The sequence below is a fragment of the Pteropus vampyrus genome, unplaced genomic scaffold (genome assembly GCF_000151845.1).
Source record: "Pteropus vampyrus isolate Shadow unplaced genomic scaffold, Pvam_2.0 Scaffold453, whole genome shotgun sequence".
NCBI classification, from domain to species: domain Eukaryota; kingdom Metazoa; phylum Chordata; class Mammalia; order Chiroptera; family Pteropodidae; genus Pteropus; species Pteropus vampyrus.
The window spans coordinates 1,590,117-1,603,714 of NW_011889234.1; the positions used below are offsets into that span (position 1 = coordinate 1,590,117).

Below are 13,598 nucleotides of genomic sequence, written 5' to 3' on the forward strand. Positions count from 1 at the left end.
AATTAGATATGGATCCTGTAGGCTTTTGCATTCCAGGCAGGGGAATAAAAATTTAATTCATTAGTCAGCAGGTAGCCAGTGAAGGGTTTGAACTGGGGAATGAGAGCAAAAACATTTAGTTTAGGAGGTAGCTTGGTGATGATGTGTAGGACGGATTTTTTTTAAAAATTCACATCAACGTCCCCTTCCCTTCCCTAAGCCAGTACAATGTAATATAGCTGTATGTATAGCTGTATGTAAAAAAAAGAAAAACAAAACAACAACAAAACAACAACAACAAAACTTTTAATTTTGAAATAGTTTGATGCCGAAGAAACTGCTAAATTGCTACAATTGCTCAAAGTGAATTCCTTTCCTGTACTTTTCCCCCAGTTCACCCCAATGATAGTATCTTATAATACTGCAGTACATTGTCAAATCCAGGAAAATGACCTTAGTATAATACTGTTAACTCAGGTACAGGCCTTAGTTGGATTTTATCAGATTTTACATGTACTTTTGTGTGTGTGGGTGTTGATAGCTCTATGAAATTTTATCATATGTGTAGAAGTGTGCTTTTTAATGTTTCTGCATCTGATTTTGAAGATTTTGACAAAGTGTTAGAAAATATTTAATACCAATATAATTCCACTCTCCAAGTTCTTGGTCTCTCACATTTACAAATGAATAAATTGAATGGCCTGTTTTTTATTTACTTTTTAAAATAATTTTTTATTTTTTAATTACAGTTTCAGGTGTACAACATAGTGATTAGACATTTATATACCTTAAGAAGTGATCACCCCAGTAAGTCTAGTACCCATCTGACACCATTACAATATTATAGATTATATTCCCTATGCTGTACTTCACATACCTGTGACTGTTTTTATAACTAGCAGTTTGTATTTCTTAATCCCGTCACCTTTTTTCTCCCATCCCTACAATACTCCTCCCATCTGGCAACCATCAAAATGTTCTCTGTATCTATGAGTTTGTTTCTGTTTTGTTGTTCATTTATTTTGTTCTTTAGATTCCACATATAAGTGAAATCATATGGCATTTGTCTTTCTCTGACTTACTCCACTCAGCACAATACCCTCTAGGTCCCTCCATGTTATTGCATGGCAAGATTTCATTCTTTTTTAATAGCCGATTAATATTCCATTGTATATATGTACCACCTCTTCTTGATCTATTCATCTATTGATGGACACCCAGGTGGCCTCCATATCTTGGCTATTATAAATAATGCTGCAATGAACATCTGGATGCCCATGCCCCTTCAAAGTAGTGTTTTGGGGTTCTTTGGATAAATACCCAGAAGTAGGATTACTAGGTCCTTCTTTGTCTCTTGTTATATAGCCTTTGTTTTAAAGTTTATTTAGTCTGGTATAAGTATTGCCACTCCAATTTTTTTTTTTTTAATTTCCATTTTCATGAAATCTCTTTTTCTATCTTTTTACAGTCAGTCTGTGTGTGTCTTTCAATCTGAAGTGAGTTTGTTGTAGGCAGCATATGTAAGGGTCTTGTTTTCTTATCCATTCAGCCACCCTTTGTCTCTTGATTGGAGCATTTAGTTCATTTACATTTAAAGTAATTCTTGCTAGAAATGTAGTTATTGCCATTTAATTATTCATATTTTTTATCTTAAATGAGTTTCTTTAAGATTGCTTATAATACTGGTTTGGTGGTTAGCTTTTTTTTGTCTGGGAATCTGTTTATCTTTCCTTCGATTCTAAATGGTAGCTTTGCTGGGTAGGCTAATTTTGGTTGTAGGTCCTTACTTTTTATCACTTTGAATATTTCATGCCAATCCCCTCTGGCCTGAAAAGTTTGTTGAAGAAATCAGCTGACAGTCTTATGGGAGCTGTGTTATAGGTAACTGCTTTTTTCTTGGTGCTTTTAAGATTCTTTGTCTTTAACTCAGCATTTTAATTAGGATATTTGTGTCCCTGTGTGGGCCTCTTTGTGTTCATCTTGTTTGGGACTCTGCACTTCCTGGACTTGTATATCTATTTCCTTCACCAGGTTAGGGAAGTTTTCCATTATTATTTCTTCAAATAGGTTTTAGTTCTTTGTCCTTCCTCTTCTCCTTCTGGTACACCTATGGTGTAAATGTTGGTACATTTGAAGTTGTCCCAGAAGCCCCTTAAACTATCCTCATTTTTTTTGGATTTTTTTTCTTTTTGCTGTTCTGATTGGATGTTTTCTGCTACCTTATCTTCCAAATCACTGATTCAGTCCTCTGCTTCATGTAATCTACTGTTGATTCCCTTTAAAGTATATTCTTCATTTATTATTGTAGTCTTTGTTTCTGATTGGTTCTTTTTTTATGTTTTGTCTCCAGTTTTTATGTTTCCTATCTCTCTGTTGGAAGTTCTGAGATCATTGAGCATCCTTATAACCAGTGTTTTGAACTCTCATCGGGTAGATTGCTTGTCTCCATTTTGTTCTTTTTCTAGAGCCTTGTTCTTTTCCTTCATTTGGGACATGTTTGTCTCCCCATTTGACTCCCTCCCTGTTGCTGTGTTTTAGGTAGAGCTGCTATGTCTCCTGGTCTTAGTAGAGTAGCCTCATGTGGTAGGTGTCCTATGGGCCCCAGTGTCATTGTTCCCCCGGCCACCTTAGCCAGGTGCTCCAGGTGTGTCGCTTGTGTGGGTTGTGTGTGCCCTCCTGTTATAGTTGACCCTTGGTTGCCATTTGCATGTCAGTGGGAGGGATTGACCCTCGGACTGATTGGTTGTGAGGACTGGCTGTGACTATAATGGAGGAGCTGTTGTGCAGTTGCTGAATTTAAGAAGCAGGAGTCACTTTAGCAGGGCTCTGGTGCCTGCCTAGTCTGCCCTTTGGGTGTGTTGTCTACAGAGTTAGTCAGGGGCCTTCTGGAATGAACCACCAAGGAATCCACAGATGGCCACTACTCGTGCTGGGTTTCAAGGTGCCTAGGAGAAGCCAAGCCTCGAACCAAGGTTGCTGCCACTAGTGACCAAGCTTGGGGCTGCTCATCAAGAGATACAGGGCATGCCAAAGCCAGATGCTGCTTGTTTGGGGTTTGTGAACCTTTGAGAGATTTTATGAAAGTCCATATGATGAGCCAAGACAGGCTGTACAGAAAAGCGGCTGAAAGTGGCTTGGGTGGGCCTGCAAGTTGGATGGGGCAGGGTCTCAGGGAATCACCAGGAGAGAACGAATGGTTTTAGCCAGGTTGATGGATACTCAGATATGGCACCCACTTGCATTTGCACTCTAGGAGTGGGGAGGGATCAACAAAGGATCAGTGGCTTTTGCCAGCACTTCTTTCTAGGGGAAAGCTGCCTTTCCAACCCTCGCCCTGAAGTCGGAGAATTCATTTCCTCCCCATATATCCCTGGCACCTTTCAAGTTGCTGCCCCAGCAGTGGAGCTCAGAGCAAGTGATTCTGTCAGCGGGTAAGTCCATGCGCGGGCCCTTTAAGAGGAATGCCTGGGACTCCAGCCGCCTTTTGTCTTGCTCAGCCACAATCTCTGCTGGTTTTCACAACCAGAAGTGTGAGGACTTCTCTTCCTGGAATTGGAACCCTGGGCTGGGAAGCCTGGTGTGGGCTGGGACCCCTTGCTCCTCCAGGGGGACCTCCACAGCCGAGATATTTCTCCTGATTTTTAACTGCCACGCGGGTATGAGACCAGCCCATTCTGCATCTCTGCCCCTTCTGCCAGTCTGTATGTGTTTTCTCCTTAGTTGTAGGACTTCTGTTCAGCTAGACTTCAGGTGATTCTTAATGATGGTTGTTCTGTCATTTAGTTGTAATTTTGATGTGGTCTAGAGAAGATGTAAGCACAATGTTTACCTATTCTTCCATCTTGACTGGAAATCTCTGCTGTTTCATTTTTTAATTCTTCTGCCTAGGTATTTCTTTTAGCCTTTCCTTTCTATACCAAGGATGCTTTTAAAATTTTACTTCACAAGTATTGACAATTTATATTACTTACCAGGTTTTAATTTTAAAAAAATTTTAAAACCTATGCATTACTCTTTTTCTTTTGGTCATTTATCTACTTTACAACCCTTCATATCCTTTCTGATAGTAAAATATTTCCACAAGACTGTTAATAGGGTTCTAAAGTTTCTTCCTTTGCCTATCCTGCCCTACTAATTAGAAATATTCATCTAATAAATAATTTTCCCTTAATTTCAGAATTGGGAAGGATAGTGAGTAGGCAAGAGATTAGCTAAAATGCTTTAAGTCCTTTATTCATCCATTTAAAAATCAACCTTCTAATGGTTTTGGATAATCTGCTAAGCATATTAATTTACTAAAAGCCCACCTCATTAGTTTTTATATACTGTGGGACATACTTGTCTTTTAGTTATTTACAAAATTTCTAAAACAGTGTTCAAGTTAAAATCTTATAGTTTAATTTCTGCGGGTATGCTATATATGTGCTATATATATTTACATGTATTCTATGTGAGATTTTATATACTGCATATATCTTGCTTCTGTTTAAGGTGATAATTGATCTTCGGAACAATGATGGATTAATATGCAGGCCTATGTGTGACAGCTGAAGAAAAGCTAAGGTCTATGTGAACATACTTGGTGCATGTTTTTCAGGTTCTGAGTTCTATCCGCACAGAGTGGGATCCACTGGATGTTCGCTTTGGCACCAAACAGACTTACCAGGTGTTGACAGTGGAGCGCTCCGTCAGTGTAGACAAAGAGCCCATGGCTGATAGCTGCATCTATGAATGTGTTCGGAACAAAATCCAGTGTGTTTCAGTCACCAGAATACCACTAAGATCGAAGGCCATTAGTTGCTGCAGGAATGTTCCTGAAGACAAACTAATTCTGGGCTGTGAAGATTCTTCAGTAATTCTTTATGAAACTCACCGAAGAGTGACTCTCTTAGCCCAGGCTGAACTTTTGCCTTCATTAATAAGCTGCCACCCAAGTGGTGCTATTCTGCTGGTTGGCAGCAACCAAGGAGAGCTACAAATTTTTGATATGGCTCTATCCCCTATTAACATCCAGCTCTTGGCTGAAGACCGGGCACCCAGGGAGACTTTGCAATTCAATAAATTCTTTGATGTTTCCAGCAGTCTTGTTCAAATGCAGTGGGTAGCTCCACAGGTTGTTTCTCAGAAGCCTGAAAGTGGGAACATCTATGATCTCCTCTTCCTGAGGTTTGACAGAGGACCTTTGGGTGTACTTTTGTTTAAACTTGGTAAGTCAAGGAAGTTGGTGAGTAAAGTGTTTATGATGGCAGCATTATAATGAAGACAATAAAACTCCTTGGAATGTAGGTTTTCTACTTGTCATCCCATTGGTATGCTTGCCTTTCACACATTTCATATGGTTTACTTAAGAAAGCTTTGTGGATGATTTTCTAAATGTCAAGACACATTAGATATTGAAGAATTTGAAAATGGAAATTATCCATTGTGATGAATAAAAAGCCTGAACTTTCACATTTGATACTTCCAAAATAAGCTGTCTACTAAAAAAATTCCTTAATAAATAGGTATGTGAATATTTTAGAAGCACTTAATAAGTCCATTAAAAAATTCTGTGTGGTAGAAATGAAATAGTTTTTCTATTAAAATTATTTAGATTATAGACGTCCATTGCTTCCCAGATTGGAATGGTTAAAGTGTTCGAAAAGAGAAAGCAAATGTTTAATTAGAATTTGCTGAAGATTTTTGTATAGTATAACTTTTTTGTTTCCCCTTTAGATAAAAGTATTCAAAAGGATTTCTCAGTGCTATGCAAATCGTGTATTAATATAGCCTATTTCAACCAGGAAACTTCAAAACAAAACTTGATTATTATGATTTATTTGCCTTTTGTAGTTATGCATTACCAGCTATGCCCTGGCATATATGATATTCTTTAGGTAGTTTTGTATAATTTAACATTCTTGAAAGAACCTCACTTATGTTAAAAAAAAAAGAAAAACATTTTAATTTATTATGCACATTATTGTTACTTAAAAACATAGAAAAGTAAATACATTTTAAAACCCCTTCCAGGATTTGGCTCTGTGGCACAAAGTTAAATTTTTAAAGACATTGTAGTGTTTATTAAATAGATGTCAGTTTATTTTGTTTTTCTGTGGATCTTCTTACTCCTGAGATTGAACACATGAAATAAATTTAGTGAAACTCTTGATTAACATGAAAGATATAACGGATATAATATAATGGCTATGTTTTTTCACATAATAAAAATGTAACTAGATCTATTCATAATGTTAATATTGTCCAAGAAATAATGTTTGGACTCTCATTTATTGAGATAATTCAGGTCTGCTTCACCCCACTGCATATTTAACAGTTCTATGTCTCCATACACAACACTCATTAAAGTGGATGTTAGATGTTTTGCATGCCTGTTAAAACACACACATGTGCATGTGCATGCATGTGCGTGCACACACACACAGACACACACACACCCTATAAATTACCCAGTTACCTGTCAAACAGAAGGCTGTCTGCCCACATATACCTAACTTTTCTTCAGCCCTCCCTTGTGGGCCTACTCACAACAGCTTTTGCAAAAAGCACAGCTTTCTCTTCCTATCTCTAGCACATTTGCCTTCTTACTAAAGTAAATAGGCTCTCGGTGTAGGGATTTAGAGGGCTTCCTGCTAATTGCCAGCTTGTAAACTTAATTGGACTGCCTCCCTGGGCACTGTTCCTAAATCAATTAGGCAATGAGTTGGCTGTCACCTCTTTTTCCCAAGAAGCTCTCTTGGAAGAGAATTATCCAATAGAAGTCAAGCATTCAAATGAAAAGGTGATAACTTCTGCAACTGACATTTATCGTTTAAATTTTATTTTCAATATATGATTCTTACATTTTATAGAATAGGGAAATTTTACAGTCTTATAGGTGACTTAAAGGATCTAAATATAGAGTTTCCTAGGATTTTTAAAATGTATTATAAGGTTAATGTTTATTAAAGATTTCTCTCTCCCGCCCCGCCCCCAGGAGAAGTAGATTCCCTGAAACAGTAGATTCCAACTAACAGTTTTTTTTTTTTTTTTTAAGAAAACCCTGTTTAAATGACAGATTTATCTTAGGATCTGCTACTAAGTACATCCAAAAATTTTAATATACTTCTTGAATTAACACAGTACTGATTCTGGGCATCTATGTGGAATTTTCATGTATAATTCAAGTTACTGCATATATAAACAGGTAGTTGCATGTACAGTTTCCTTACTATGGAGCATTTATGAGATTTTTTTTCATATGCTTGTTATGCAAGGCTTTGGAAAATTTGACATGAAAGGTGTAGCTTACAATTTAAGATGCTGAGATAGATCATAGTTTAAAATAGACTGCTATCATATGTAAATGTGGCAGTTACTGGCGCCAGTATGCTAAGATTTTGGGGACTTGACACTTAGAAGAATAGGTCAGTTAGTGTAATGTTGAAGAAAAACTCTGTTCCAAATAGAGTTTCCATTTCAAATCCTTGTAATCATTGATGAAATGCACTGGGGATTAAAAGTCCATCAACACTGTTATTAGAAGAATTTGAAGAACATGTCTTCAGGAGGGAACTAGAAATGTAATCCTCCTACATAGAAGCCAAGAAGTACTATTTTATACAAAACAATATGTAACTATGATTTCTTTACCTGACAATCATTATCCCATATTCCCACATACATAGACTGAGATTAATTTTTTAAAGGAATCCCTAATCATACTACAGGTATTAAAGCTTCTCCATTCTCATCAGTACCTTTTCCAGCCTTCACTGCTCTCTTTAAACACACATGATCAGCTCCCTGCCCCCTCAACAGAGAATCTTGCCTTTTAATTGGATTTTCATTAAGTTTATCTGCCCTTCACCACTTACCCACCCAACCAACTAACCAACCACTTATCTACATGTACATAAATCTTTATTTCAACGGAAGAGGAGCCCTTCCTTTTGTCCAAGACTAGTTCCACAACTACTTCCATTCTGACACCTTCACTTCCTGACCCTCCCCACTCCCCCAACAAATCTTGCTACATCAGCAGATAAATGCCCAAACCACACCATAAAACAAACATATCTCTTCTTTAAATTGTATTCTCTCTGTTATCAATCAAATACCTTCCTTTCATGGTCAAACTCATTGAAATAATATTGAACACTGACTTTTTCTGCACCTTCATTTACTATTCACTCCTCACAGCATCGAATTCTGACTCCTGTCTTCAGTGTTCTCCTGGAACTGCTCTTGGAAAGGTTACCAGTGACCTCTTACTTGATATGTAGTTTTTCTTATTTACTTGATGACTTCTCAGCATTTGATGGTTGATGACTGCTTCCACTGTCATTGAATTTTTATCATACTTGCCTTCTATGACCCTGGATGCAACTTTTCATCACACCTTTATACCTACGCATGAAAATGTTGAGGCTCTCTAAGATTACATTTTTAGCGCTCCTTTATACAGATTGAGAGTTTCTTTTTAATTTCGCTATCTTATCTCTGACTTCAGCCCAGACCTCACCTGACTCCACATCCACATATTCATCTGACTTGCTGGATACCTCCCCTTGGATTTACACAAGTGCCTCAGGTTCCTTATACACAGACAGGAAGTTATTGTCTTTCTCCCCAGACCTACTTCTACTTCTGTATTCTCCATTTTGGTGGATGGTACAGTTATTCAGATGGAATTCCAAGTCAGAAGTCATCCTGGAATCCTCTCTTACCCTTAATGCTATATCCACTCAGTGATTAAATCCCATAAATTCTGCCTTTTAAATACTGTCAATATCATCTCATTTTAGTCAGCCTGTCATTACCTTAATCTAGACCTTTCCTGTCTTACAATGATCAAGCAGTGGCCCTCTGTAATCTTCTGCCTTCTATCTTCCAATCTCCACCCCCTCTACCCCGCCTCACCTTGCCTATTAATAATCTAATAGTACAGATTTAGTCTTGGATTCTCCAGTCTGAAATCCTTCGGTGGTTGATGAGCCCTTGTCTGCCTCTCAGGCTTCATCTCCCCAGCTGGGATGCACTAGTGTATCTCCCCAGTCACGGCATGTACTCTCACACTCCCTTTATTCCATGGTGATATTGATAGATAGTACTCCATCTACCTAGAGTGTCCCCAAATGCTCTCATAGAGCCTACAAAGTTGAAAAAAGGTTAAATATTCAAGTGATAATATTAAGAAATAATTAAAGCTAACTTCTTCCCTCATAAGATTTTGAAATTCAGAGGCAATGTGTATATGTGCCTGTGTGTATCTGTAACTCTAAAAAGCAAGCAGTATGATTTTTGTCTTAGAAATTTTGTAAGAAGTGTTTTTTTCTTCAAAATATTTTTTTAAATGAGTGATTTAAATATTATATTTTACCCAAATGGTAATTGATAGTAATTTATTGCTGGAAACAAATGTCAGATACTTTACTATATGCCTAGTCATCTTAAAATTGGATCTTATATCATTTGAAATGGACTGCTATTCCAGACAGCATTCTGCATTCTTCAAACTAGAGTAATGATAGATTTTTTTAATTCAAGTTTTTATGGAGGTATAATTTACATAAAGTGAAATGTACCCATCTTAAATGTACAGTTCAGTGAGTTTTGACAAATGTATATATCTCCATGATTACGACCACAATTAAAATATGGAACATTTCCATCACTCTCCAAAATTCTCTCAGGACCATTTACACTGATCCGCTTTCTGTTATTACAGATTTGATTTGCTTCTTCTAGAATTTTATAGAAATGAACTCATAAAATGGATACTCTTTTGTGTCTCGCTACTTTCACTCAGCAATAACCTGTGAGAACCTTCCATATTGGTGTGTATATCTGTAAATTTCCTCAAATTTTTATCTTTCCACATGTTGATGGACATTTGGGCTGTTTCCAGATTTAAGCTAATATCACTAAAAGTGCTGTGTATTTCCTTGTTCAGGTCTTTTCATGGACATATATTTTAATTTCTCTTGGGAAAAACTGAGGAGTAGAATGGCTGAGCCATATGCTAAGTGTATGTTTAACTTAAGAAGCAACTACTCTGGAGTTTCAGTTGCTCCACATCCTTAGTAACACTTGGCATTAATGGTCTTTTTTAACTTTAGCCATTCTAGTGGGTGTGTAGTGATGTTAAGTTGTATTTCCATGGTGACTGCTGGAGTTGAGCATCTTTTTATGAGCTTATTTGCTATGTATTTTCTCTGATGAAGTATATCTTCAAATCTTTTGTCCACGTTTAATTGGACTGTTTATTACTGAATTGTACAAGTTTTTATATTCTCTGAATAACAAGTGTTTTGTAAGATACTAACATTATGAATATTTTCTAACTAATACCCTGTAGTTTACCTTTTCATTTTCTTAACAGTGTGTTTTGGGTAGCACAAGTTTTTAATTTTAATGAAATCCAATTCTTAAATTTCTTTATTTTATGGCTTGTGCTTTTTTTGACCTAAGAAATCTTTGTCTAACCCTGTTTTCTAGAAGTTTTATGGTTTTATTTCCTATAGTTAGGTTTATGGTCTATTTCAAATTAAATTTTTGCATATTGTATAAGATATGGGTTGAAATTAATTTTTAATATAAATATTCAATCGTTCCAGCACCAATTGTTGGAAAGATTATCCTTTTTCTATTGAATAACCTTGACCATATTGTATGTGTGTATGAATAGACTCATTTCTCTTCCACTGATCTGTCTATGCTTAAGCAAGTACCACACTGTCTTAATTATTGTGTTTTTATATTGTCTTGAAATCAGGTTCTGTTACTCCTCCAACTTTGTTGTTCTTTATCGAAATTGTTTTGGCTACTCTAGACCTTCAAATTTCTGTATAAAATTTAAAATAATTTGTCAGTTTCTGCAAAAACATATATATTTTCATTGGGATTATGTTGAATTAATAGATCAATCTGGAGTAGAATAACAATTTAACGATATTGTGTCTCCTGATCTATAACCACAGTATCTCTTTCCATTTATTCAGGTAGTCTTTAATTTCTCTCAGTGTTTTATAATTTTAAATATAAAGATCTTGTACATATTTTGTTCATGTTTTCACATGCTAGTGTGTAAATGGTATTTTTTAATTATAGTTTTTAATTGTTCATTGGGGTTATATAGAAATAAAATTGGAAAATATAGCCATGTATCATACAACCCTGTTAAACTCATTTCTTAGTTGTCACTTTTTTGTAGATTCCTTAGGATTTTCTACATAGATGACTGACAACTGCAATTAAAAACAGTTTTACATCTTCTAATCCAGCCTGTATGCCTTTTATTTTGTTTTCTTCCCATATTATACTAGCTTGGACCTTCAGTATAATTTTGAATAGAAGTGGCAAGAAAAGACATCCTTGTTTTGTTTCTGATCTTTGGTGGAAAGTATTTAATCTTTCACTATAAGTATGATGTTATTAGGTTTAAAAAAATCTTCCATTCCTTGTCTGCTGAGATATACAATCTTGAGTGGATGTTGAATATGTTCCAAGTGCTTTTACTGCATTTATTTAAATAATAACATGTTTTTTTCTGGTCATATGGTGAAGTACATAGATAGTTTTCAGGTGCTTCGGTGACCTTGAGTTTGTGGGATAAATTGCTCTTGTTCGTGATGTTTTGTCTTTTCAGTATATTGCTGTATTTGCTAATATTTTGTTAAGGATTTTATCTATTTATGAGAGATAATGATCTGTAGTTTTATTTTTTTTCTACTTCCTGTGATGTTTTTCGTCACTTTTGGTATCAGTGGTTAAAGCTAACATCATGAAATGAATTGGGGGAAATGTTCCTTCCTCTTATATTTGAGTCGCATAGAGTTGATATTGTTTCTTTTGGTGTTTGAGAGAATTGACCAGTGAAAGCATCTGGACAATGCAGATTGCATGTGTACATGTATGTATATTTAAAGTTTTTTTAAAACTATAAATTCAAATGCAAATAATAAAGAGCCTTTCAGGTTATATATTCCTTCTTGAATGAGCTTTGACAGTTTAGGTCTTTCAAGGAACCCATTTCATATAAGTTATATTAATTTTTATAAAGTTATATTATTCACTTATTTTTTAATGTCTGCAGTACTGTAGTGATTATTCTTGATTTAGTAAGTTTTCTTCCCTCTTTTTTTCTTGATTTAAGCAGAGGTTTGTCAATTTTACTGATATTTCAAAGAACCAGCTTTTGAGTTCACTGATTTTCTGTATTTTTTTATTTCCTATTTCTAATTTTCATTATTTCCTTCTATTTAGGACTAATTTACTCTTCTTAGGTTCTTTTTTAAAATTTTTTTTTACTGTTAGAAATACAAATCTTTTTTTAAAAAATAAATTTATTTATTTAAATTATTTTCAAGTATACAGTACATTGGTTAGACATCTATATTGTTCATAAAACGATCCCCCCAATTTCTCCCTCCCTCCCCTGGCCCTCCACTTAGCCATCATATTAATGCTAACTGCATTCCCTCTTCCATGCTCCCCGTGCCCAACTATCAACTACTAATTTGTACTTCTTTAACCCTTCACCCCATTCTCCCAGCCTCCCAACCCCAGTTCCCTCTGTCCATCACCAAATTGTCCACTATATTTGTGAGTCTATTTTCAATTAGTTTGTTCTTTTTGTTCCTTAGATACCACATATAAGTGAAATCATATGGTGTCTCTCTCTCTGACTTATTTCACTCAGCATAATAACCTGTAGGTCCATCCATGTTGTTGCAAATGGTAGGATTTCATTTTTTTTTAATGGCTGAGTAATATTCCTTTGTATATATGACCCATAATTTCTTCATCCAATCATCTGTTGATGGGCATTTAGGTTGCTTCCATATCTTGGCTATTATAAATTGTGCTGCCATGAATATTGGAGTGCATAGATCTTTATGAATTATTGTTTGGGGTTTTTTTTGGAAAAATACCCAGAAGTACAATTGCTGGGTCAAAAGGTATATCCATTAATTTTCTGAAGAACCTCCATACTATTTTCCATAGCAGTTGTACCAATTTGCAATCCCACCAACAATGTATGAGGGTTCCCTTTTCTCTGCATCCTCACCAACACTTGCTGTTTTTTGATTTATTGATGATAGCCATTCTGACAGGTGTGAGGTGATATCTCATTGTGGTTTTAATTTGCATTTCTCTGATGATGAGTGACCTCGAGCATCTTTTCATATGTCTATTAGCCATCTGTATTTCCTCTTTGGAAAAGTATCTGTTCAGGTCTTCAGCCCATTTTTTAATTGGATTGTTTGTTTTTTTGTTGTTGAGTTCTGTAAGTTCTTTATAAATTTTGGATATTAATCCCTTATCAGATGTATCATTAGCAAATATCTTCTCCCAAACAGTCAGTTGTCTTTTTGTTTTGTTGATGGTTTCCTTTGCTGTGCAAAAACTTTTTAGTTTGATGTAGTCCCAATTGTTTTATCTTTTCTTTTGTTTCCCTTGCCTGAGGAGATATATCTGAAAACAAATTCTTGTTAGTAATATCAGAGAGTTTACTGCCTACGTTTTCTTCTAAAAGTTTTATGGTTTCGGGTCTTACATATTAATCTTTAATCCATTTTGAGTCTATTCTTGTGTATGGTGTAAGAAGATGGTCCAGCTTTTTTTTTTTTTTTTTT

The 13,598-nt window shown here is 35.6% G+C and overlaps 1 protein-coding gene across 10 annotated transcripts in view; it reads left to right on the forward strand.

Annotated features, from left to right (window-relative positions):
• WDPCP (WD repeat containing planar cell polarity effector) overlaps window positions 1-13,598 on the forward strand; it is a 291,597-nt gene that overhangs the window by 133,648 nt on the left and 144,351 nt on the right. For all 10 annotated transcript variants that reach the window (XM_023524239.1, XM_023524235.1, XM_023524234.1 and 7 more), the window contains one exon: window positions 4,577-5,186. In XM_023524239.1, coding sequence (XP_023380007.1) covers window positions 4,577-5,186 — 610 coding nt within the window. The remainder of the gene's footprint in view (window positions 1-4,576; window positions 5,187-13,598) is intronic.